The sequence below is a fragment of the Trachypithecus francoisi genome, unplaced genomic scaffold (genome assembly GCF_009764315.1).
Source record: "Trachypithecus francoisi isolate TF-2019V2 unplaced genomic scaffold, Tfra_2.0 Lachesis_group6, whole genome shotgun sequence".
In the NCBI taxonomy this organism is placed as follows: Eukaryota; Metazoa; Chordata; class Mammalia; order Primates; family Cercopithecidae; genus Trachypithecus; species Trachypithecus francoisi.
The window spans coordinates 116,168,200-116,195,886 of record NW_022681471.1 but is presented as its reverse complement, the minus strand read 5'-3'; the positions used below and the strand labels follow the sequence as shown (position 1 = coordinate 116,195,886).

At 43.9% G+C, this 27,687-nt stretch overlaps 1 protein-coding gene across 1 annotated transcript in view; it reads right to left on the bottom strand.

Moving 5' to 3' along the window:
* The window catches only part of ADGRG2 (adhesion G protein-coupled receptor G2), a 97,403-nt gene that overhangs the window by 13,219 nt on the left and 56,497 nt on the right, over positions 1–27,687 (bottom strand). The window contains 14 exon segments of the mRNA XM_033202001.1: positions 1,554–1,675; positions 3,415–3,518; positions 3,633–3,678; positions 4,647–4,769; positions 5,392–5,535; positions 7,041–7,197; positions 7,933–8,098; positions 11,371–11,759; positions 18,157–18,223; positions 20,127–20,221; positions 22,773–22,810; positions 23,266–23,305; positions 24,533–24,588; positions 25,673–25,728. Of these exon segments, the coding sequence (XP_033057892.1) occupies positions 1,554–1,675; positions 3,415–3,518; positions 3,633–3,678; positions 4,647–4,769; positions 5,392–5,535; positions 7,041–7,197; positions 7,933–8,098; positions 11,371–11,759; positions 18,157–18,223; positions 20,127–20,221; positions 22,773–22,810; positions 23,266–23,305; positions 24,533–24,588; positions 25,673–25,728 (1,603 nt within the window).

Here is a 27,687-nt window from a genome sequence, read left to right as displayed (position 1 = left end):
TGTCACCCGGGCTGGAGTGCAGTAACGTGATCTCAGGTCACTGCAACCTCCGCCTCCCGGGCTCAAGCGATCTTGCCACCTCAGCCTCCTGAGTGGCTGGTACTACAGGTACTCATTACCACACCCTGCTAATTTTTTGTATTTTTTTTGTAGAGACAGGGTTTCGCCATGTTGCCCAGACTGGTCTTAGACTCCTGGGCTTAAGCAATCTTGCTGCCTTGGCCTCCCAAAGTGTTGGAATTACAGAGGCATGAGTTACCACGCCTAGCAATAACCCTTATGTAAGCATATCTGTCAGGCTCTTTGAGTTTTAAGCAATTTATTTTTATTCTTTGGTAAATGTCTATATGCATAAATTTCCTCTCTTTGAGTGTGTGTTTATATGGGGGGGGCGGGGCTTAAAACCAACAACAACAAAGGAAAAATCTAAACAGAATCGTCTGTGATAACCATGAGGAGAATTTGTGTCTGTATTTCTGTGGGATCTTTTACATGCTGACTGTTGGCCCAGACTTTTAAATAGTTTAGAGTAGACTCTACTGAGCACTCGCCCTGTTTCTCCCAAACTACTTTCAGAAGCATTGGTGCTGCTTCTCATAGAGTCTGCTATATTCAGATCTTCAAAATTTAACCAAGATTCCCATATTATTGTATGTTATTAGGTAAAATGAGATCATGGAAAGAAGAGTTTATAGCTAAATGTAATAGCTTAAGAGAACCCAGCTAATTGATGACATGTTCATGTTTATGCATACAAAATTAGATCCGGTGAAATCGTTCTGAGTAATGGCTGGCCTTATGGTTATTTAGTCTCACCAATAATATTTCCAAAGACTCACTAGAAGATCTGTAGTCACAGCTAGACCCTAACTTTGGCACTGAAAATAAATTTTTTACATTTTCTGATCAGTGTCCAAAATCTAAATCCAAGAACCTACATATTGTTTCATTTCGTTAATGCAATAAAAATGCCTATGTCCTTCTTTTCCATTAGAATTTGTTGAAATTACCCCCAAAAAGCAACCAAAGGGACCTGTCTGGTAAGTCAAAAAGGAAAGGCTGTTTTTTAGAATGGCATTCTGGCTGCAGAGCTACACTCACTGAGTGTCTATTTTTTTCAGTAAAGCTTTTACACCCTTATTTCTCTCCATCCCCACATCAGTTAATGTATTTAATCAGTATAATTTAGAAATATAATTTATTAAACATAGTTCTTATGCTGTACATGGTGCTGTGGTCTATTTTGGATTGTAAGTCTCTGGGTTTTGGGGCCTGCATCCCTCATTCATTTCACACTTTATGTCTATCAGGTACTGGGCGTCATTCTGGGGTACAAAGATGATTCTGACACAACCCCTGCCTTCAGGGAGTCCACAGACTAGTGTGAGGACACAAGCGTATAAACCAAAAAGTCCCATAAAGTTGATACATAGGTGCTCCACTAGCTGGGTGTACAGGGTAAGGCAGGCCGAGGAAAGGGCTTAGTTAATAAATGTTGGCAATGGAGGTGAGTGCTGAGTCCTAAATCCAAATTTCCAGTTGTGGATACTCACTCAAAAGCTACGTAGGTTACAAGGGTCACTGACAGAAAAATTGATGAAAGCCCACAACCAATATATGTAATAAACGTCAGAGCCATCGTTTGAGCAGGCAGCACAGATGTCCTAGATAGGTCCTGGAAAATGAAATATTGCTTTTAGTAATCAAATATTTTAAAATAAATACAAGACTTATGATTGATCAAGTATTCTAGGGATCCATTCATAGTCTTCAACAAACCTATGAGGTAGGCACAATTATTACTATCAGGTAAAGATAAGGAAACAGACGCAGAGAGGTTAAGTAACTTGCTCGAGGACACACAGAAAGTGGAGAAGCCAGGATTCCAATTCAGGTCTGGCACACTCCAAAGCCCACGTACTTGATCACTGCATTATAGTGCAATGGAAAGGAACTGGACTAGGAGCCTAAAGACTGCGATTTAGCTCCTGCCTCTTACATTTCTTAGTTCTATGACTGTGGGCAATTATCTAACAAGTGAGTCTTTTTTTTTTTTTTTTTTTTGAGACGGAGTCTCGCTCTGTCGCCCAGGCTGGAGTGCAGTGGCCGGATCTCAGCTCACTGCAAGCTCCGCCTCCCGGGTTTATGCCATTTTCCTGCCTCAGCCTCCCGAGTAGCTGGGACTACAGGCGCCCACCACCTCGCCCGGCTAGTTTTTTGTATTTTTTTTAGTAGAGACGGGGTTTCACCGTGTTAGCCAGGATGGTCTCGATCTCCGGACCTCGTGATCCACCCGTCTTGGCCTCCCAAAGTGCTGGGATTACAGGCTTGAGCCACCGCGCCCGGCCACAAGTGAGTCTTAATTCTGATTTTAGCCGGGCGCGGTGGCTCAAGCCTGTAATCCCAGCACTTTGGGAGGCCGAGACGGGCGGATCACGAGGTCAGGAGATCGAGACCATCCTGACTAACACGGTGAAACCCCGTCTCTACTAAAAAATACAAAAAAACTAGCCGGGCGAGGTGGTGGGCGCCTGTAGTCCCAGCTACTCGGGAGGCTGAGGCAGGAGAATGGCGTGAACCCGGGAGGCGGAGCTTGCAGTGAGCTGAGATCCGGCCACTGCACTCCAGCCTGGGCGACAGAGCGAGACTCCGTCTCAAAAAAAAAAAAAAAAAAAAAAAAAAAAATTCTGATTTTAATAAAATGACAATAGCAACTCCCCATTCTACCTATCTTGCAGGACTGTTGGGATGATTACATAAGAGCATTTATATCAAAGTGTTTTGTAAAAATCTTAAAGTGCATTGCAAACTAAACCATTTTTATTACTCATCCTAATCTGAATTCCTTCGTTCTCTTAATTATTTAAAAGAGAAAAACTTAAATGTAAAAAGAGAATGTGAAAAAATACTTGTCTTTCATGTTCAAGTATTTTCCTTCAGGTGCATTTGCTTATTAGAAGAGAAATCTCTCTTTTTTTTTTTTTTTTTTTTTGAGATAGCATCTCTCTCTGTTGCCCAGGCTGGAGTACAATGAGGTGATTTTGGCTTACTGCAACCTCCACCTTCCAGGATCAAGTGATTATCCTGCCTCAGCCTCCTGAGTAGCTGGGACTACCGGTGCGCACCACCACGCCCGGATAATTTCATATTTTTAGTAGAGACGGAGTTTCACCATGTTGGCCAGGCTGGTCTCGAACTCCTGACCTCAAGTGATCCACCCACCTCAGCCTCCCAAAGTGCTGGGATTACAGGCGTGAGCCACCACGCCTGGCAAGGAGTAATCTCATTGGTATATAAATCAGCCACAATATCATATCTGCTGATCTGTCTAATCCATCAGATTAGACATTATAGTGTGATGCCCAGCTACCCCTCAGACCCAGAATTTAAGGCCATGTGGCACAGGCATATTACCAGTAGAATGCCGAAGCTTGTTAGATGGCTACAGGTACAGATGGTTTCATTCAATCTCCTGTCTTTGACGGAGCAGCCATCGTCTGACCAGCCTCCTCTGCCACCTGTTGGCATTGGGAAAAGTATCTGTCCCATCAGCAAGGCCACAGCACCAATGACTTCACACCCTCCCCAATTAACCCACTCAAGAGTTTGAAAAGGTTATGACTAGAACTTACCATTTCTGCCCAAGTCCCAAAATACACATCTCACTGTTAACTCATCCTGTGGTAGAAAGATAAATCACAAATAATTAATTTAGTGAACTAAAACAAACAAACAACAAACAAAAAACTGAAAAGTATTTGAAAAAAAAAAAAACAACTGTGGTTTTTTAAATTTCAGAATCTTAGGCTTAATTTTTGGAGAGTTCTTATTTTATATGGTCCCTAGAAGCAAGTGAGCCCTAAATAGACCAGCATTTCTTAAGCTCATCAATCGTGCATAGGAATCAATTTGGGGCCTTGTGAAAATGCACATTCTGACTCAGTGGGTCTGCGTTGGGGCCTGAGACTCTGCATTTCTAGCAAACTCTCAGGTGATGCTGATGCTGCGGGTCTGTGGACCACACTGTGAGTAGTGAGGTCGTAGATGATGCTTAGTGTGGACTGAGCTGAGAATGAGACCTGCAGCCACAGATCCACACACACTGATATCTGATATCTCACAGTTGTTAAGAGCTTGCTTTTGCACTGATTCTTCCTGGAAATTTAGTGGTCAATTTTTTTTTTTTTTTTAAACAGGGTCTCACTTTGTCACCCAAGCTGGAATGCAGTGGCCCAAACACAGGTCACTGCAGCCTTGAGCTCCCGGGCTTGTGATCCTCCCACCTCAGCCCTCCAAGTAGCTGGAACTACAGGCGCCTGCCACCACGCCCAGCTAATTTTTGTATCTTTGCAGAGATGGGGTTTTGCCATGTTGCCCAAGCTGGTCTCGAACTCCTGAGCTCAGACAATCTGCCCGCCTCAGCCTCTCAAAGTGCTGGGATGACAGTGTGAACCACCGCACCTGCCCTGGTCAATTATTAAGTGTGTTAAAACCCAATGGAGAGGTGTGATTCTAGTCCTACACACTACTCCAACAGAGCTGAAGCTTCTTTCTGCCTGATCTGCCTTTTGCCGGCCATGCCTTGCAAGCATAGTTTGTACAAGGTGTTCTTGGTCAATGACCAGATGGCACTGGCCTCTCCCCACCTGGCTCGGGTTGACGTGCTTTAATGTGACTGTCACGTTTCTTGTCAAGTTCCTGACGGTCAGGTTTGCAACACTCGATGATATGACGTAGCTGATCAGAGAGAGGTTCTCCAGGGAAGGATCCTGGCACATGAAGATGGCAAGGGTAAATGAGATATTGTCAGAGTTTTAGAGCTAGAAGGAACACTAAGGAATATTCTGTCCACATTGCTTATCTTACAATGTAGGTCAGAAATCGAGGAACAAGGAGGAAAGTGACTTTCCCAAGGGATCACAATGAGAGAAACAGAGCTCGTTCTACGATACAATGCTCTAACTACTGAGCTAAACTGCACAGATTGACACAACAGGATTTTGGGAATCTTTAAAGGGAACATAGCATTAAGCCATTTAAGCTGTGTTTCCCCAAGCAAGTCACTTAACCTCTCTCTGCGCCTCCATGGCTTCATCTGTAAAATGGGATAATAATAGTTCCTTCCTCTCAGGGTTGCTGAGAGGATTAGAGTTAACATTTGTAACTGCTTAGGATAGTGCTTGGCAATTAGTAAATATAAATACTATGTAACTGTCAGTTACTGTTATTTATCATCACCAGTATCATTAGGCTGTGTTTTAAAATGAACTGCAACATTTCGGCAATTCATTTGACTTACAGCAGCCTTAAGAATATTCGAGCACTAAAAGAAATGAAATGCCCTCGTCTCCAAATAAAACCCAAGCCAAAAGCAGTGAGCAGCAGTTTTACCTGAAACAAGGCAGGTGTTTCAAAGAAATTGAACTGAACCCTGGAAGCTAGCTCCATGTCATTAGCTGGTAAATTATTCATCAGTGATGAAGGAAGAGTAATTGTGCCAATACTGTTCTCAGGAGCTTGGGTTTCCAGAGAAACCTGAAAATCAAGTGGAAGATAAGAATAAATATCTGGAGCTAGTATAATGAGACGGAAAACACACCTATTAGGTTGGTGCAAAAGTAATTGCAGTATTTGCCTTTTTTTTTTTGTTAAAGGTAAAAACCACAATTACTTTTACACCAGCCTAATAGTTAAGACACAGGGTTCTGTGAGGACCTGACCTGCAGCATCTCTATGTAAAATAGCTTCTACTTCTATTCCTCTGGTTGCTACTAAATTAAAGAAAGGAAGTGCAGGCCGGGCACGGTGGCTCACGCCTGTAATCCCAACACTTTGGGAAGCCAAGTTGGGCAGATCACCTGAGGTCAGGAGTTTGAGACCAGCCTGGCCAACATGGCGAAACCCCATCTCTACTAAAAATATAAAAATTAGCAGGGTGTGGTGGCAGGCATCTGTCATCCTAGCTACTTGGGAGGCTGAGGGAGGGGAATATCTTGAACCCAGGAGGCGGAGGCTGCAGTGAGCCAAGATCGCACCACTGCACTCAACCCAGGGCGACAGAGCGAGACTCCATCTCAAAAAAAAGGGGGAAGAAAAAAAAAAAAAAAAAGGAAGTGTAATAAGGACAGGAGGCCCCAAGAAGGAAAGGAAACATTTTAAGGATGCATAGAAATAGCTGAAAAGTGCAAGATGACTGCAGATCCCAGGGAGACTGTAGCAGCAGACACACCAAGTTAGTGTTAAGTCCTCATAGAACCATGTTCACTGCACTTGTAAAGGGAAGACTGTGAAAATTAAAAAGGGAGACTTGGTTTCCTTGGGTGTTTGCAGTCCCCAGTCCCTCTAAATAGGTGGACAGAAAACACTAGAAACAGGAATGATATTCAGCACCACTATATACAGCAGTGTAGTTCTAACACTTGTTATAATATTGAAATGTGATGATAAGTAGCTGACACCCCTGCTACTCTTCCAACTGCCTAGAACCCTCTGCTGGATACTACCCATGCCAGCTTCCAAAATTCAGCTGCTAAAGGGTTAACGCAGGGTATAACAGGGACCTCTGACATCCTGCACCAGCCAAGACCAACGTCTTTTTTTTTTTTTTTTTTGCGATGGAATATTACCTGTTGCCCAGGCTGGAGTGCAGTGGTGCAATCTTAGCTCACTGCAACCTCCGCGTCCTGAGTTCAAGCCATTCTCCTGCCTCAGCCTCCTGAGTAGTTGGGATTACAAGTGCATGCCATCACGCCCGGCTAATTTTTGTATTTTTAGTAAAGACGGGGTTTCACCATGTTGTCCAGGCTGGTCTTGAACTCCTGACCTCCAGTGATCCACCTGCCTTGGCCTCCCAAAGTGCTGGAATTACAGGTGTGAGCCACTGCGCCCGGCTTGATTCTGTGGTGCCTCTCTGTTCTAGATGCCAAATATTTTGAATATCACCCCAGACTATAAGCAGTAATTGCCTCAATCATGAAATACAACGGGGACTACAATCACACATAAGAGAATGTTTTTTTCTGACATCAATTACAACGTACCTGAAGATTTGCAGGGTCTTGGGCCACAAAGGTAGTTGTGTTGAAACTACTGGCATTCACTCTGATCACGGCCAGAGCTAAAGAAGGGGAGGTTAGACTTATGGTCTTGTTTGAAAAGTTCAGCTGTAGGCCAATGTCATCCACTACTTTCAGCAATCTGTAAAGAAAGGTGGGCAGTTTGTTTGTTTGTTTGTTTGTTTAGAGACGGAGTCTCGCTCTGTTGCCAGGCTGGAGTACAGTGGCATGATCTCGGCTCACTGCAACCTCTGCCTCCTGGGTTCAAGCAATTCTCCTACCTTAGCCTCCCGAGTAGCTGGGACTACAGATGCACACCACCACGCCTAGCTAATTTTTTGTATTTTAGTAGAGACTGGGTTTCACTATGTTGGCCAGGATGGTCTTGATCTCCTGACCTCGTGATCCACCCGCCTCAGCCTCCCAAAGTGTTGGGTGCAGTGGCGCCATCTTGGCTCACTGCAACCTCCACCTCCTGGGTTCAAGCGATTCTCCTGCTTCAGCCTCCTGAGTAGCTGGGACTACAGACACGCATCATCACACCTGGCTAATTTTTGTATTTTTAATAGAGACGGGGTTTCACCATGTTAGCCAGACTGGTCTCAAACCCCTGACCTCAAGCGATCTGCCCGCCTCAGCCTCCCAAAGTGCTGGGATTACAGGCATGAGCCACAGTGTGCAGCCTCAAGGTTGGCAGTGTAGATTTGGCAGGCCTGCTCTGTCTCCTCATTCTAAGCAGAATATAGAGTAGCAACCTGAGAAACCATGATGTACCTGGTATTTGGGAGTAAAAGACTTGGTGATATTAATCATGTGAGCAGCATCTTTGTCTTTGGAGGGTCCCCTCTCACCACCACTTCAGTTTGCTAAGTCGTACCTTTGAGCCAGAGGGGCCAGCATGTCGGGCGGGGAATGAAGAAGTTTGCTGACTTGGTTTATCATTTCTCCTGCAAGGTTAGGCTCAAGGCTGCCGAAGGACAGAGCCTTCTCCATCTGCGACACTTGGTTCTCAAGATCAGAAATACTGCTGGTGTTGACGACGTCTGTATCAAAGAGCCAAATCGTGTTATGAACACACAATGGAAAACCCACTAATAAAGATAAATGTACATAGACCCTGTGACATGGCAAACTCACCCCTGGGTATTTGCCCCAGATAAATGAAAACATATGTCTTAGGAAGACTTGTTCATGAATGTTTACAGTGGCCTTTTTCATAATAGTTCCAAACTAGAAACAACCCAAATGCCCATCAACTGGAGAATGAATCAACAAACTGTGGTACCTCCAACCAGTGAAATATTATTCCATGATAAAAATGAATTAACTTTAAATACACGCAACGGCATGGGTGGATCTCCAATTTGCCAATGCATTATGTGAAGTGAAAGAAGCCAAACTCAAAAGGCCACATACTGAGTCTCTTCATATGATATTCTAGAAAAATCCAAAAAACTATAGGGAAAGAGATCAGTGGTGGCCAGGGCCTGGGGTGAGGGGCTAGGTTTTGACTTTGAAGGGGCACAAGGGAACTTTGGGAGTAGTGGGAAACTTATATATCTTGATTATGATGGTGGTTACGTGACTGTGGGTGTTTCCAGCTGCACAGAACTGCAAAAATTTGATTTAACCATAAAATTGGATACATTTTACTGTATGTAAATTATACTTCAATAAATCTAACTAAAAAATATAAAGCACATCAGTGTATTTAGTATATACTTATATAAGCACAAGTATGCTTGTATTTAATTTATATCATGTGTACAGGATTTTATGTGGATTGCTGGAAGCTCTTTTGTGAAAAAGAGAATATTATGGGACAGGCACGGTGACTCATGCCTGTAATCCCAGCACTTTGGGAGGCTGAGGCAGGTGGATCACCTGAGGTCAGGAGTTCGAGACCAGCCTGACCAACATGGGGGAATCCCGTCTCTACTAAAAATATTTTTTAAAGTAGCCGGGTGTGGTGGCATGTGCCTGTAGTCCCAGTTACTCGAGAGGCTGAGGCACGAGAATCGCTTGAACCCAGGAGGCAGAGGTTGCGGTGAGCCGAAATTGCGCCACTGCACTCCAGCCTGGGTGACAGAGTGAGACTCTCTCTCTCAAAAAAAAAGAATATTATGAAATCCACAGCTGGACTATCACCTGTAAGTCTGATTTTTAATAGTGTTTTTAATAGGGAAACAATGATACAAACCTGTCTTTAACAACAGACAACTCTTGGCCGGGCGCGGTGGCTCAAGCCTGTAATCCCAGCACTTTGGGAGGCCGAGATGGGCGGATCACGAGGTCAGGAGATCGAGACCATCCTGGCAAACACGGTGAAACCCCGTCTCTACTAAAAAATACAAAAAACGAGCCGGGCGAGGTGGCGGGCGCCTGTAGTCCCAGCTACTCGGGAGGCTGAGGCAGGAGAATGGCGAGAACCCGGGAGGCGGAGCTTGCCGTGAGCTGAGATCCGGCCACTGCACTCCAGCCTGGGCGACAGAGCGAGACTCCGTCTCAAAAAAAAAAAAAAAAAAAAAAAAAAAAAAAAACAACAGACAACTCTTAATTTCACCACTTAACATCCTATTATTTTGCCTATTCCGGTCAAATCTTTATGCATGTGTATTTACACTGTTATAAACATGGTGTGCAAACTATTTGTTGTTGGGCTATTTTCACCTCACATCAAGACTTGTAAATGCCCCCAAGTTTCTGTATATTTCTGTTTCTGTTCTAATGACTTACATGGTCGCATAATAGTCATTGTGTTAGAGTAGCATATCTTATTTAATCATTCCTGTCTTCTGGAACCATTAAGTTCATTCTAATTTTTAGCTCCTGGGTAACACCTCAATCTGTATCTTTTATGCATACGTCACTTTGCTTCTTGTCGCCCCAGGAATACACAGGCACCAGAGGCCACCTTGATAGTGTTTTGTGTAGCCTGTTAGGCTGAGTCTAAGGATCGTTGGGAATTAGCTTTGGGAAGGTGGGCATCTTAGGCCCAGGCTAATGAACTTCAATTTTACTTTATTCTTCATCAGTCATTTGGACCTTCCTTTGACTAGAGCCCCAATTATTTTCTAATTTGGCTGAAAATATTTATATTTATAAAAAATTATTGGCTGGGCACAGTGGTTCACACCTATAATCCCAACGCTTTTGGAGGTTGAGGTGGGAGGATCACTTGAGCCCAGGAGTTTAAAACCAGCCTAGGCAACATAGCAAGACCCCAATAAGGGAGGGAGGGAGGGAGGGAGGGAGGGAGGGAGGGAAGGAAGGAAGGAAGGAAGGAAGGAAGGAAGAAGGGAGGGAGGATATTGAAGAGAGAGCAGTGCAAATTTGAAGAAATATGAAGTCATTTAGCAGAAGCTCCTTATCTCCTGGTGATGCTAGCACCAGGGTGGAGGAGGTGGGTACCAAAATCAATCTAATGTCACCAAAAACTTGGCTTTGCCTCCCCCATCCTCCAAATTCTAGAGGAAGACCTGCCTCTTACTCACAGAGCTGAAACTCCAGCGTATCCAGATTTCTCTCAGCTTCTTTCCCTCTTGCCTTTATCTCTGTACCACTAAGCCCACTTTGGACCCGGGAGCCCTTGGCAGTTTCCACAGCGTTCTCACGTACACACACCTTCATTCTCAGCCTCATGCAGTTAGTGTGATGATTTTGATCCTCACATAGAATAGGCAGAGGCAAGAGGAGCTTGTTCCAGATCACACTGTCTGCGAGGGCCCGTGCGGACCCAAGCCTGGGTCTTCACAATGTTTCTCCCCTCCTACCACTACCTTGGCTCAGTCCCAGCTCAGTCACTCCGTGACTGACTGACTTTCAGACCTGCCAATTTTTTCTTTTGTCTTCTGTCTAAACTGAGCTGCAATGTTTAATAGATCAAAAGTTTACTCTTCAGGGTGTTGAAAACAGCGTCCCAACCACCTTTTGTAGGAGAAAGAAACCTAGAAAATCTCCAACTCTATCAAATGAGATCTGTGCTTGCCCCTTAGAGCGATTTCTCCATTATCTTGGTCAAAACAATGGAACTCAGCCACAGCCAAGAAGCAAAGTGACAACTGCATGAAAGATACCTGGGAGCTAAAAAGTAGAATAAACTTAATGGTTTCAGAAGAGAGGAATGATTAAATTAGATATGCCACCTCAACACAATGACTATTATGCAACCACATAAGTCATTAGAACATTAGAATGCCTAAAGGAAAGCTCTAGAAATCAAGCGAACATCATACAAAGAAAGGCTCAACATGGTCTTATCATAGATGTCTTGATTGGCAGATTGGCCGCTGTTCAAGTGGCATCTTACATTTACCTGTCTGGACAGGAGGTGCGCTGGTAGTGATGACATTCGCAGGGGCAGACACGGTGGGAGAGGAAAATGAGGCTTTCACAGGAGGTGGGGTGCCGGAAACATGGGTTTGGGGCATAGGGGAAGAGATCGTTTCAGACTGTGGGGGCATGTCAGTGGCAGGGCTGGAAGCTATGGGAGCTGAAGGCTGAGGTGAAAGGGGGTGAATCTCCCCTATTGGAGAGAGAACATTGTGGGTCACCGGTGAATAATCTGGGGGCTCAGCAAAAGAGGTAGCACTGGGGACCTGGGAAAGCACAGTGGCCCGAGGCACCACTGGGATGGATTGGCTGGAAGAAAATGGTGGGCCACGTGGATGGTCAGCAAGACAGACAATGGGATCCTGCAGGTCACTAAAGAAACAAATCAGAGAGATACATGTGAGACACGAATGAGCTACAGAGGGGCGAGTCTTTCCCCTCTGGCAATCATCTGACACCGTGAAGTTGACGTAGTTACATCAGGGACATGACACTTCCAGCCTCTGCCATTTCACACCCTCTGTGCACCTGCCACTAGCCCCCAGCGCCTGCCCACTTCTACCACCTACTTCCTGGGACAGGAATGAGCAAGGAGAGATGCTCTTCTGTGACTCCCCAGTTCACTGCTGCTCTGTGGCTCTATGTCTCATGGTCACTCAATTGAGGGGATCTTCTCTGTGCTCTCGGGGGAGGGGAACTGTGAAATGCCTCGTGACCCAACTGGTTTTCATATACTAGAAATCTATCTTAATCAACTTTACACTGCTATAGCCTGGCATAGTGGTAGCTGACCCATGGTAACTGACCAAGAAATGTTGGTTGAAGGCCGGGCGCGGTGGCTCAAGCCGGTAATCCCAGCACTTTGGGAGGCCGAGACGGGCGGATCATGAGGTCAGGAGATCGAGACCATCCTGGCTAACACGGTGAAACCCTGTCTCTACTAAAAATACAAAAAAAAAAAAAAAACTAGCCAGGCGAGGTGGTGGGCGCCTGTAGTCCCAGCTACTCGGGAGGCTGAGGCAGGAGAATGGCCTAAACCCGGGAGGCGGAGCTTGCAGTGAGCAGAGATCCAGCCACTGTACTCCAGCCTGGGCGCAGAACGAGACTCCGTCTCAAAAAAAAAAAAAAAGAAAAAGAAATGTTGGTTGAATGAAAACAATGAATCAAGCTGGGGCAAAAGGGGTGGTCCCCAGCTTCTACATCAGCTATGTCTTCAAGGTTCCTTTAGCTCAGTGGTCTCAACCTTGGCTGTGCATGAGAACTACCCAGAACATTGTTTTTTTTTTTTTGAGATGGAGTCTCACTCTTGTCACCCAGACTGGGGTGCAGTGGCATGATTTTGGCTCACTGCAACCTCTGCCTCCTGGGTTCAAGTGATTCTCTTGCCTCAGCCTCCCGAGTAGCTGGGACTACAGGCAACCGCCACCACGCCTGGCTACTTTTTGTATTTTTAGTAGAGATGGGGTTTCGCTGTGTTGGCCAAGCTGGTCTCGAACTCCTGACCTCCAGTGATCTGCCCACCTCGGCCTCCCAAAGTGCTGGGACTACAGGCATGAACCACTGTGCCTGGGCCAGAACACTTTTTAAAACATATATGTATATAGATTTCTGTGGCCTACTCCTCTGTGTTTGATTCAGCTGGTCTTGGGATGGGGCATGTGTATTTTCTAAACTCTCTGGCGATTTTCTTGGGCATCAAAGGTGGAGAAGTCGTCACCTACTCTCTGGCACAAGATCTGTCAGTCTTGAGACACCTAGGGAGGAACAACTAGAGGAGGAGCAACAAATTATTACCCAGGGAATATTTGCCCAGGGAAGCCTCTGATCGATCTAGTTTTAGATGGAGACTTAGAACACCAATGAGAATGTGTTCTTAGAGCTTCTCTAGGGTGAGAAGAGGAGGAATATTAGGTCAAGGGGCCTAAAGCAATTCACATCTATAAAAAGAAAAGCCTGCTTGGTCCAGTCTGGCTGGTCACTTGGCCATAGGCCTCCCTGCATCCCCTGACGTTTGGGGCAATGAGGATAAAGGGGTGTCAGTCAGAAACGTCATGAGTCAAAAAGCCTAGACTTGGCCGGGTGTGGTGGCTCATGCCTGTAATCCCAGCACTCTGGGAGGCCGAAGCGAGTGGATCACCTGAGGTCAGGAGTTCCAGAACAGCCTGGCTAACATGGCGAAACCCCGTCTCTACTAAAAATACAAAAATTAGCCAGGCGTGGTGGTGGGTGCCTATAATCCCAGCTACTCGGGAGGCTGAGGCAGGAGAACCGCTTGAACCCGGGTAGCGGAGGTTGCAGTGAGCCAAGATTGTACCACTGCACTCCAGCCTGGGTGAAAGAGTGAAACTCTGTCTCAGAAACAAACATACAAACAAACAAACAACCTTCACTTGGGCTCCAGCTCTCACTACTCCTGTGGACAATTTACCCAACATCTCTCAGACTCCATTCCCTAAGCTGTACACTGTAGCAACCCACCTGGCCAAGTTGGGGTAAAGGTGCTTTGCAAAGTGTACATTAAATTTTCTTCAGCTTCTCTGGGGACCTGCAGAAGGCAGACCCCCAACACAGGCTCCCATTCACTGGGCTCAACTGTGAAGAGGTTGCCTTCTACTCCTGTCACTTATGCTAGTCGGAGCCCTCCATCCACTGTGAGGCACATAGGGAAGTGGCAGAGCAGTGGTAGGCAATGCCAGCAGCACATCTGAAACCCTCAGAGCACCTTGGCACCAATGCCTGGGCTCCCACTCCAAACCAGCTGACCTGGAACCTCTGGCGGTGGGTGCAGGTGCCCATTTTGATGCACGTCATTTTAATGTGCTTCTTTACTGCATAAAGTGTACTAATCTTACATTTAGAGCTTGACGAATTTTATATATAATCACCACCTAGATCAAAACAGAGCATTTCCAGCACCCCAGAAGGCCACTTTGACACATCAGTATGTTTTAAAAATACCCCAGGTATTTCTAATGTACAGTTAAACTTAAGAACCAACATATTAGAAAGACCCTGAGTGGGCATCTAATTCTAGCCCAGTGGTTCCTGAACTTGGCTGCGCATTAGAATCACCCCACCCAGGAGTTTTCAAAAACCAGGAAGCCCAGGCTGCATCCTAGACCAATCTCTAAGGGTGGGAGGCAGGCATCTGTGTATTTTTAAAATTCATTCATTCATTCACTCATTCATTCAGAGACAGGGTCTTGCTTTATCACCCAGGCTGGAATGCAGTGACATGATCATGACTCACTGTAGCCTCTACTCCCCAGGCTCAAGTGATCCCTCCTGCCTCAGTCTCCCAAGTAGCTGGGACTACAGGTGTACATCACCCTGCCCAGCTAATTTTTAAAAACTGTTTGTAGAGACAGGGTCTCACTATGTTGCCCTGGCTGGTTGCGAACTCCTGGCCTCAAGCAATCTTCCCACCTCCGCCTCCCAAAGTGCTGAGATTACAGGCGTGAGCCACCATGCCCGGCTGCATTAATGTTTTTTAAAACGCTCCAGAGGATTTCAACATGCAGCCAGGATTGAGAACCACTGGCACTGCTCTACAGTCTGTATATAGACCCTCGGTGCTCAAAGTGGGGTCCATGAACCAGCAACACTGGCTTCACCTGGAGAGCTTGTCAGAAATGTGGAGTCTCAGGCCCAGGCCTTACTGGATTGGAATCTGCATTTTAACAAGATCCTGAGTGATGGATGTGCACGGTGATCTTTGAGAAGTGCTGATCCAGTCCATTTCCTAATTTTACAGAGCTCTAACTCACTTCTTCATTTGACCTGAGACTCTGAAAGTTAAAAAGCATCTGCTCTTGAACACGGATACATAGCTAGTTAATGACTGAGCCCTAGCTGGACATCAGTTTCACATCCTGACCCCTCTTCTATTCCTGTTTCTTCTTCTTAACCACTCTCTGAATGGGCAGCCACTAGGGGTCAGTGGGGCTGCGTCAAAAGAGGGATGCTCTTCTGATCAGATCCCAATGCTTCCAGAAACTCTATCCCCCAAATGGGGCTCAATGCTCTAGCTTAATGAGGCATGTGAAGCTGAATGGGGCATGTTACTCTTTACTTTTTATTGCAGAAAATGCTGCTACAAATCCTTAACTAAAGACTTTTACCTGTTCCTCAAGGCCCAATGTTTTAATATTAGTATATATCAGAAATCTGGCCCACAGACAGGCTACACTTAGCTTTCTCCTCCCATCTGAGAAGCTACACAGATTTTTTAAAAAGTCCTTTTTTTCCAAATACAATTTTTATCTGATTGTAGAAGAATATAGAAAATGCTGCAAAGTAAGAAATAAAAGAAAAAGTAAAAAAAAAAAAAAACAAAGCAAAACTCATAATGCCAGCAGGCAGGTCATTCATGGGGAATCACAGTGAACATTTTCATTCATGTCCTTCCTGTTTTTTTCTATGTATATTTCTACACACCTGTGGTCACATCATGTGTGACTTTCAGAGTCTTTTGCTATTTTGAAGCACCCATCTCCCAGTTTCCCTCCATTGGAGGAATGATTTTAAGGCATCAATTCTCAACTCTCGTTGCACATTAGAATCACCAGCAGGGCTTATATTTTTATTTATTTATTTATTTTTGAGACAGGGTGTAGGGACATGGATGCAACTGGAAACCATCATTCTTAGCAAACTATCACAAGAAGACAAAACCAAACACCGCATGTTCTCACTCATAGGTGGGAACTGAACAGTGAGATCACTTGGACTCGGGAAGGGGAACATCACACACTGGGGCCTATCATGGGGAGGGGGGAGGAGGGAGGGATTGCACTGGGGAGTTATACATGATATAAATGATGACTTGATGGGTGCTAACGAGTTGATGGGTGCAGCACACCAACATGGCATAAGTATACATATGTAACAAACCTGCACGTTATGCACATGTACCCTAGAACTTAAAGTATAATAAAAAATATTAAAAAAAAAAAAAAAAAAAGAGACAGGGTATTGCTCTGTTGCCCAGGCTGGAATGCCGAGGAATGAACATAGCTCACTGCAGCCTTGAGTTCCTGGGCTCAAGTGACTCTCCCACCTCAGACTACAGGCATGTGTTACGATGCCCAGCTTTTTTTTTTTTTTTTTTTTTCCAATTTTTAGTAGAAGCGAGATCTCGCCCAGGCTGATCTTGAAATCCTGAGTTCAAGCAGTTCTCCCACCTGGGCGTTCCAAAGTGCTGAGATTATAGGCGTGAGCTACTGCACTTGGTGCAGAGGGGCCTTAATGCCTAAGCTATATCCTAGACCAATTAAATCAGAATCTCTGAGCCTGGTGACTGGGAATCAGCATTTTTTAAACTTTTTATTGGAACTAATTTTAGGCTTACAGAAATACTATACTTTTTATTGGAACTAATTTTAGGCTTACAGAAATACTATAAAAACAATACAAACAGCTCTGTATACCTCCCATGTAGCTTGGTCGCCCACTATTAACATCTAACATCCAGAATTAGACCCAAATGCCTACCAAAATTTAGTATATGACAAAGGTGACATCTCGGATCACTGGGGAAAAGATGAACTTTTTCATATTTAAATACATAAAATTGTTTCAAAATTTGCATGACAGAAAACATGATAAAGTCAAAAGACAACTAAAATACTGGGAGAAAATATTTGCAACATATACCATAGATATGCATATAAAGAGCTAATATGCACAATATATAAAGTACTTTTTTTTTTTTTGAGACAGAGTCTCGCACTTTCGCCCAGGCTGGAGTGCAGTGATGCGACCTCGGCTCACTGCAAGCTATGCCTCCCGGGTTCACACCACTCTCCTGCCTCAGCCTCCTGAGTAGCTGGGACTACAGGCGCCCGCTGCCACGCCTGGCTAATTTTGTTTTTGTATTTTTAGTAGAGACGGGGTTTCACCACGTTAGCCAGGATGGTCTCGATCTCCTGACCTCATGATCCACCCGCCTTGGCCTCCCAAAGTGCTGGGATTACAGGCGTGAACCACTGTGCCTGGCTAAAGTACTCTTAAATAATGGATCAGATATCAATTAGAAAAAGTACAGAAAAGACATGTACATGTAATTCACAAAAAGATACAAAATGGCCCCCAAGTATATGAAAAAAAGTTCAGACTCTGCCTTAGTAAGAGAAATGTTGATTAAAGTAACATTGAGATACCATTTCTCACGGATCAGACTATCAAACATGTTTTTTTTTTTTTTTTTTTTTTTTTGAGACGGAGTCTTGCTCTGTCGCCCAGGCTGGAGTGCTGTGGCCAGATCTCAGCTCACTGCAAGCTCCACCTCCCGGTTCACACCATTCTCCTGTCTCAGCCTCCAGGGTAGCTGGGACTACAGGCGCCGCCACGTCGCCCAGCTAGTTTTTTGTAGTTTTTAGTAGAGACGGGGTTTCACCGTGTTAGCCAGGATGGTCTCGATCTCCTGACCTCGTGATCCGCCCGTCTCGGCCTCCCAAAGTGCTGGGATTACAGGCTTGAGCCACCGCGCCCGGCCTCAAACATGTTTTTTAAATGACAAAACATTTAGTTGGTGAGCCTTGGGAGTCAGTGTTTTTAATGCTCCTCAGGTGATTCTAATGTGCAGCTAAGATTTCAAACCACTGGTTTAAGGCAACTGTCCAAGTGGAAATTTACTTCATGCTGCAGAAAACTGCATTTTCCCTGAAATTGAAAGCCTTCTTTACTCCCCAAGTTCTAAAACTCCTTAGCTAGCATGGTGATTTTTTTTTTTTTTTTAAGGAGAAGGGTCAGTATGTTTGTTACATACCACTGAAGCTTTTCCAACTCTTCTGGGGAGGAAGGGCAGGGTGTCCTGACAGAACAGCAGCAGTGTTCTAGGGGAGACAAAGGGAAAAGGAACAAGAAAAATGCACGGTCAAGAACAAAGCAAGGTGGCAGCTCAGAACCATTAAGTATCATGGTTTCTACACTGCCTGCATTTAAAAGAGCAATTGTCTAAAACAGGTGATAAAATAGATTGGATGCCATTATATTGACAATGATATTCTGTATACATAGTAGTGCTCAAAAATATTTATTGATTTTTTTGGGGGTTATATGCATGTCATACTAATCACTCTTCAGTAACTCCAAGAGGAATTCACAAGTAAACACATCTTGGAGGACATGATGTTAAGTGAAATAAGCCAGGTACAGAAAGACAAACACCGCATGATCTCACTCAGATGTGGAATCTAAAAAGTCAGACTCATAGAAACAAAGAGTGAAATGCTGTTTACTGGGGGGTCAGAGGTGGAGGGATTGGGGAGATGTTGGACAAAGGACACAAAATTTCAGTTAGGCAGGAGGAATAAAAGAGATCTATTGTACAACATGATGACTACAGTTAATAAGAATGTGTTGTATGCTTGAAAAGAGAGTAGATCTTAAATGTTCTTACCACAAAAAATGATAGGTATGTGAGGTAATGCAAATGTTAAATAGTTGATATAGCCATTCCGCGATGTATAGCAAAACATCACATTGTACACCACAAATATGTACAGTTTTTGCTTGTCAATTAAAAAAGTGGACATATCCCAGTAGCAATTCATTGAACACTCCAAAAAGAATTCTCCTTCTCAGCAGGGTTTATCATACTATCAAATAAGACATATTAAAACTTTATTAGCGGGGAGGGAGAGCATTAGGACAAATGCCTAATGCATGTGGGGCTTAAAACCTAGATGACAGGTTGATGGGTGCAGCAAACCACCATGGCACATGTATACCTATGTAACAAACCTGCACGTTCTGCACATGTATCCCAAAACTTAAAGTAAAATAAAATAAAAAACTTTATTAGCAAGCAGGAAAAATAACCTTCTAGGGCTCTTTAAAAATTGCCCAATGGACAGGCATGGTGGCTCATGCCTGTAATCCCAGCACTTTGGGAGGTCAAGGCAGGAGGATCACTTGAGCCAAGGAGTTCAAGAACAACCTGGGCAACATAAGGAGACTTCATCTCTATTAAAAATGTTAAAATTGGCCGGGCGCGGTGGCTCAAGTCTGTAATCCCAGCACTTTGGGAGGCCGAGATGGGCGGATCACGAGGTCAGGAGATCAAGACCATCCTGGCTAACACGGTGAAACCCCATCTCTACTAAAAATACAAAAACTAGCCGAGCGAGGTGGCGGGCGCCTGTAGTCCCAGCTACTCCTGAGGCTGAGGCAGGAGAATGGCGTAAACCCGGGAGGCGGAGCTTGCAGTGAGCTGAGATCTGGCCACTGCACTCCAGTCCGGGCTACAGAGCGAGACTCCGCCTCAAAAAAAAAAAAAAAAATGTTAAAATTAGTTGGGTGTGGTGGTGCATGCCTGTAGTCCCAGCTACTCGGGAGGCTAAGGAAGGAGGATCACCTGAGCCAAGGAGTTCAAGAACAACCTGGGCAACATAAGGAGACTTCATCTCTATTAAAAATGTTAAAATTAATTGGGTGTGGTGGTGCATGCCTGTAGTCCCAGCTACTCGGGAGGCTAAGGTAGGAGGATCACCTGAATCTGGGAAGTGGAGGCTACAGTGAGCTATGATTGCGTCACTGAGCCTGGTGACAGACTGAGACCCTGCCTCAAAAAAAAAAAAAAAGAGAGAGAGACAGAAATTGCCCAAGGACAAAGGAGTCAAAACAGAAAGCTGTAACATATGTAAATTTATTAATTACATTTTCAATTAGAAAAATCACACATTAAAAGCCACATGAAGATTAATGCAGTAATAATAGCAATAATAGACAACTTACCCATCGGTCGAATCTTTACTCTTTCCAAAGCAGCTATTACAGCACATGCATTCATTGTATTATTCAGTTTTATTGTGAATGTACAATTTAATGTGCTGTAAAGAGAAATATACATAACCAGAATGTTACTGAATGGGAAACCTACCTACATGTTTGTAATTGCTTTTGCAAACTTAGAGTGAGGAAAGGGGATACTGATACTGTTAACTTGTGATGTCACCCCAATAAGCTTGTAAGTACCCATTTACCACAGTCTGAATTTTACCCAAAAAGACTTTATATTAAGAGACATTTATGGAGTTTCACATTCACAGATGTTGCAAACCAGAGACTCTGACCACACACAGGTGCTGGCTCATTTTGCCTGCCTACACAATGAATAGGCAGGGGTGAAACTTGGTTGCAGAGACAAGCAGGCACCTTGACACCTTTAATCTCACCCCCCAAACACTAGCTGGCCACTTGCCTGGTGTCTATAAACATCTGAGTTTCCATCATGGGAGGCCTTTCACATGACAGTCTAGATGAACATCAAGATCTTTTTTTCTTTTTTTGTTTTTTGTTTTTTTTTCAGACGGAGTCTCACTCTGTCGCCCAGGCTGGAGTGCAGTGGCCGGATCTCAGCTCACGGCAAGCTCCGCCTCCCGGGTTCACACCATTCTCCTGCCTCAGCCTCCCGAGCAGCTGGGACTACAGGCGCTCGCCACCTCACCCGGCTAGCTTTTTTTTTGTATTTTTAATACAGACGGGGTTTCACCGTGTTAGCCAGGATGGTCTTGATCTCCTGACCTCGTGATCCGCCCGTCTCGGCCTCCCAAAGTGCTGGGATTACAGGCGTGAGCCACCGCGCCCGGCCCTTCTTTTTTTGTTTTAGACAGAGTCGCGCCCTGTTGCCCAGGTTGGAGTGCAGTGGCGTGATCTCAGCTCACCGCAACCTCCCTGCCTTCCAGGTTCAAGTGATTCTCCTCCCTCAGCCTCCTGAGTAGCTGGGATTACAGCTGTGCATCACCACACCACACTAATTTTTGTGTTTTCATTAGAGATGGGATTTTGCCATGTTGGCCAGGCTAGTCTCAAACTCCTGACCTCAGGTGATCTGCCCACCTCGGTCTCCCAAAGTGCTGGGATTACAAGCGTGAACCACTGCACCCAGCCACATCAGGATCTTTCAAATCCAAAATCTTTCTGGGGCCAGGTGTGGTGGCTCACGCCTGTAATCCCAGCACTTTGGGAGGCCGAGGCGGGCGGATCACTTGAGTCCAGGATTTTGAGACCAGCCTGGCCAACATGCTGAAAACCTGTCTCTACTAAAAATACAAAAATTAGCCAGGTGTGGTGGCGGGTGCCTGTAATCCTAGCTACTCAGGAGGGTGGGGCAGGGAGAATCATTTGAACCTGGGAGGTGGAGGTTGCAGTGAGCCGATATTGTGCCACTGCACTCCAGTCAGGGCAACAGAGTGAGACTCTGTCTCAAAAAAAAAAAAAAAAAAAAAAAAAAAAAAATTTCTGGAAATTCTATCTAGATTATCAGATAGCTAAGAATTGAAGACATTCTCTGTTTCTTTCTACTTTAGCCTTGGTTTAGGTGAAAGAAAATTAATGTTGCAATAATGAAAAACAGGTCAGTGAAATGAATGAAATATGTACAGTGGATAGGGAATACAATTTCACAGAAGACTTGCCCTTATTTGTACCAATGAATAGTTTAATGAGTAGAAACTCTCATTTTCTAGGACTTTGACTGTCACAGAAGGCTCGGGGTTCAGATAGTGAGAGTATTGCCCTATAAGCCATCGGTTTACACAGCCAGGATAGCCAATGGACATGATTCAAAATGAAAATCTGTGCAACCCCAAATAATTGTTGGACAACCTCTGATTCACCCCTGCCATGCTGCATGTGCTTCTTAATTTGTTCTTTTCCCTTTCTTTTTAAAACTTTTTTTCAGACAAAGTCTCACTCTGTCACCCATGCTGGAATGCAATGGTACAATCTTGGCTCACTGCAACCTCTGCCTCCCAGGCTTACGTGATTTTTGTGTCTCAGCCTCCTGAGTAGCTGGGATTACAGGCGCCTGCCACCATGCCTGGCTAATTTTTGTATTTTTAGTAGAGATGCGGTTTCACCACGTTGGCCAGGTTGGTCTCGAACCCCTGACCTCAAGTAATCTGCCCACCTCGGCCTCCCAAAGTGCTGGGATTACAGGCGTGAGCCACCACACCCAGCCATGTTCTTTTCTCTTTCTTTCCAATCTTTTCCTTCCCCCTCTTTCCTTCTTTTCCCAAGCTCCATGTTACATTCCCTCTTTTTGGTCTGGCCTTCACCCTGCCTGGACCACTGGGAGCCATTTCTTGGTTATACTGGTGGCCCTCAGGGCTAAAGGACACTGATGACCCTTAGCCTTGTGGAACCGGAGGTAAATGGCCTGATACTACACACCTCTCTGTGCTTTGTAAAGAAATGAGAAGACAGATATGACAGAGTGATCAGTGTTTGGAAAAATAAAAATATTTAAATCCAAAATGTCATTAATATGTATTTATTTAGAGGACCCCCTTTGCACTTGCAATTTAACTAAGACTCCTTAATACTTTATTTCTCATAAATGGAGAAATGATATTTATGAAAGTATTAAAAATGACAGACCTTTGGGCCTCTGCTGTAGCACACATTATAAAATAAGTCTGAAACAAAACAAAAAACATGTATACACATATATGTTACTTTGGGCAGGTGGAAATATCAGAAAAGAAGACCCAAGGCTAATCACAGAATTTTAGAATCATGAGAGCCCTTAGGGATTGTCCATTTCACATTCCTATCAGATTCCCGGCACATCATCAACGCTCTTCAGGCCATACAATCTCCGTGAGGTCACTATTACACAAGGAAGCTCATTTTCCTGGAGTTTATATTTTAAGAAACTCTTGGTGTTACATGAAGGAAAATCTACCTCCTTGTAATGTCTACCCATTACTTCTAGTTCTGATTTTTGGAATAAAAAAACTGGTCCATTCATTCTCTTACACAACAAATTTGGAAGAATTTGAATACATATCTCCCAGGAATGCAGAACCCTATGCTTTCCCCCAAATCATAACAATAATTTTAAACAAGCTACAGGGTGCACTATGATTACCTCACTTAGGGTTTGCAGGGTTTTGTTGAGCTCTGAGCGTCTGTAACAAAATGAGAGAAATTGACATTAAGGAGATCATTAGTGATATTAAATTCAAAACATGTTAGATTTTAGCAATTAAATCAAGCACATGGTATACATTGCTTACGGTGTTCACTTTGAAGAAACAGAGAGTATAAGAGAGTCCTATGTGGCAAGAAAATAAATTATTTATATGACAAGGGAAACCAACCAGACGGGAGCAATGTCAGTTCTAGCCAAAAGTGAGATATAAATTATGATTGGACAATTTTGTTATTCATGAGGCTACTACAACCTCAGGCAGTTTCTTCTGGCAGAGGGTCAGAGGGAAAGCTGGCCCCAGGCAAAAATTTCTGAGAGGGGCAGGCCACTTACCCTGGGGACCCTGTGCCTCTGATTTCTTCCTCACCCTGTCTCCCACTGACCTGGTCTGCCCTCTCTGGCCCTCTCCAACGCTACCTTCCCCTCCTCACAACTCCCCCTTAGGAAATTCTCTCATTCCTCTCCTCCAATCGCACTCCAACCACGCTTTCATTTCTTCAAAGTGGCAGAGCTTCACATGAAGTTGGGATGAGAGGAATCTAGTTAAAGAATTCACTCGAAGGCGGTAGTTCTCAAACAGGGATGAATTCTTTAACTAGGTTCCCGAGTAGCTGGGATTACAGGCGCCCGCCACCATGCCCAGCTAATTTTTGTATTTTTAGTAGAGATGGGGTTTCACCATATTCGCCAGGCTGGTCTTGAACTCCTGACTTCAGGTGATCCACCTGCCTTGGCCTCCCAAAGTGCTGGGATTACAGGGGTGAGCCACCGCATCTGGCCAAGGGGCATCTGTTTGTACAATGCATTTCTCATTGTCTGTGCTTGTCCCTGTAAGCCTGGGTCTACTTAACAAAGACTTTTCTCTGACTTATGAATCACTGATGCTTCATGAAAGCATCAACAAATCATATATTTGGAGTCCCACCTTGGACTCCTCTTTCAACCATGCTGGATACCAAATCATATTAAAACTCAAATGCTAATTCAAATGAAGCTGTTATATAACTTCAGAGCATCAGCGATCCTCATGGGGATAACAGTTGATGTGATTATGGTTAATCTGCAAGGAAGTTAAGAATCAGTTGGCTCTATAACCTTTGGGCTGGTCTCTTTCCCATTCTCAGTTTTCAATAGCAAACATGACTCAAAAAGTATCCTTCCGTAGTTAATGTCTAAGTTTCAAATCCAAGGGCAGATTACTCACTTTAATTCACTTAGAGACAGGACTCCAGTTAAGGTGCCATTTGTTATATGCTGATTCTGTTAGAAGCACAAAATCATTAAGAATATAACAAACACTGTTTTTTCACTCTCTAACAATAAGTTGTTCTTCAGTTTTATCAGCCACTCAAATAACTATACCCCAAAGACTGAATCCTAAATGCAAGGAACATTGTCTATCTAATGATCAAGTTGCAGTTTTATAAAAAAGGGAGGGCAAAAAGTGGTTCTCAAAAGTTAATCCGTATTGGCTGAGCCTGTTTTTGTTTTATGTTTTCTTTAAAAAATATTCTAAGTCAGCAACTCTGATGTGCTGATTTCTGTCTTTCTTCATTTCAAGAGTTCCCCTCAAAGAACACCATTAACATTGTTGTCACGAAAGGTCCTGGATCTAAGTAACAGACCCCAATGTAGAAAGGAAAACTTGATAGCAGCCATCGCTGTATTTCTAGCAACCAGTTCATTGCCTGGCACATAGTAGGTACTCAGAAATAGTCATTGAATGAATGAAACACATTTGGCTGGGATCCTCTGAACCAATCTAGGGTTTGGGAAAGCTGATACCACTGCATCAGAATCCCCCATGGGGCGAAGAGAATCACATTCAGAATATTATTCTTAGATTCAATACATATATTTCTTGTTGCTAGGAGTTTCTATTTTTTTTTTTTTTTTTTTGAGACGGAGTCTCGCTCTGTCGCCCAGGCTGGAGTGCAGTGGCCGGATCTCAGCTCAATGCAAGCTCCGCCTCCCGGGTTTACGCCATTCTCCTGCCTCAGCCTCCCGAGTAGCTGGGACTACAGGCGCCCGCCACCTCGCCTGGCTAGTGGAGTTTCTAATATAATTTAAAATTTTAACTGGCAGTAGAATTGCATCATCTTAACATTCTTATTCAGCAGCAAGCCTATTGAAAACTAAAATATAGTTATTAACAAAATACCATGATTATTATGAATTCAAGCCCTCTCTACAAAGCTAGGGACTCAATTAACATATTTTATTTAAATTTGGTCATAACAATAAATATACCAAATATCATAAATAATCTGAACCTCAAACAAATGTTTAACTACACGTGAATTTGCCTTTTAAGATTGCAGTAAGAAAAATCTTTAAAACTTACCTGGGGAATGGTGCTTTCTCTATCATATTGAAACATGATCTCACCTCTAAAAAATGCTAAAAATAAAATTTCGAAAAGATATTTGAGACTTGTATCTTTATAGCTTGAGGATTAATACCATATACAAAAAGATTATCAAATTATAAGGTTTCATCAAATTGTTTTTATTCACAGTTACTCTGTCAGTAAGTTACTCAACTATTATCAATGTAATTTTCAGAAAATATGAACTGTAAATTTTATGTGGGAATTCATAAAGAGAAAACTTGCCCCCTTGTTAAGAAATTTTATTCCTGGGGCCTTTGACTCTATCTGGAAACAAATAAAATAGAGAGTCCTAAACAGAAAGACATGGTGTGTACTTCATAATCTATATGCAGGGGTGTCCAATCTTTTGGCTTCCCTGGGCCACACTGAAAGAAAAATTGTCTTGGGCCACATATAAAATACACTAATGACAACTGATGAGCTAAAAAAAACCCAAAAAGGCCATGCATAAATCTCATAATGTTTTATGAAAGTTTACGAGTTTGTGTTGGGCCACATTCAAAGCTGTCCTGGGCCCCATGTGGCCCATGGGCCGCGGTTGAACAAGCTTGATCTATAGGAACCCCAAACTGGCCTTGTGAGCAACGGGGCAAGGATATCACATAAACTAGAGCCAGAGCTCAGCCAGTGTTTTTGGTGATTGAGCAGGTAGTCAATATTTGAGGGTTTGCAGGCCATATGGTCTATGTTATAACTACCCAACTCTGCCATTGTAGCATGAAAGCAGCCATAGACAATACGTAAATGAACAGGCATGGGCTGTGTTCCAATAAAACTTTATTTACAAAAACAGGCCATATTTGGACTATGGCTGATAGTTTGCCAACCCCTGAGCTAGAAGGCTCCTCTTCTCATCATCTTTTATTGTACTCCAAAGTACAACAACTGATTCCTTGGCCAAGAAAGCACTAGACCAGTGTTTGACATGATCTATTTCAGCAACTCTTCTACTGAGAACCTCAGTTTCCACATATCGATACTGAAATTTCAATTCATACAGTATGTAATTATTAAAAGATATTTGATATCTGCATAGAATTACTTATCCATTTTTTAAAATCTTAGCTTTGAAATGATTATTTAAATTGTGTGTTTGTGTACGTGTGATCCAACACCCAAAACATCTCTGCCTCACATTCTTATTGAATGAATGTTGAGTTTCATAAATGTGCTGGGAGCACAGTGGTAGCAGAGCAACCAGGAAGCCACCACCTTCTGACTATCAGCCTGACTCTTGGTCAGCTCCCATTTTCTTCCTCAGCCTCCATTTTCCTTAATGAACCCAGATTGGAACCTGCAAGAAGTGAAGGTTTCTAGTTTCTGGCAGGGTACCGTGGGGTTCTGGTGCCAAAAACCCTGATGAGGTTGTTTTCACCGACACTAAAACCAATGGTCAATTCAGTCCCTTAATTGGGGAAAACATTACTCCAACCAGCTTTCTGGCATCTGCTATTCAAGACGACCAGTTGTTTTTTTTTTTTTTTTTTTTTTTTTTTTGAGACGGAGTCTCACTCTGTCGCCCAGGCTGGAGTGCAGTGGCCGGATCTCAGTTCACTGCAAGCTCCGCCTCCTGGGTTCACGCCATTCTCCTGCCTCAGCCTCCCGAGCAGCTGGGACTACAGGCGCTCGCCACCTCGCCCGGCTAGTTTTTTGTATTTTTTAGTAGAGATGGGGTTTCACCATATTAGCCAGGATGATCTCGATCTCCTGACCTTGTGATCCGCCCATCTCGGCCTCCCAAAGTGCTGGGATTACAGGCTTGAGCCCTGCGCCCGGCCTTTTTTTTTTTTTTTAAACCACATGTTCAATTTTCAAACAGTTATCAAACATCATGTAGACACAACACTGAACTAGACATTAGTCACCAGCCCAAAACATAAATGAAGCACAAAAATAATGACATTATGGGGAATTCGGTAAACGGAAGACTCAGAGAGTAGGGAGAGAAGGAGGAGGAAAAGAGAGAG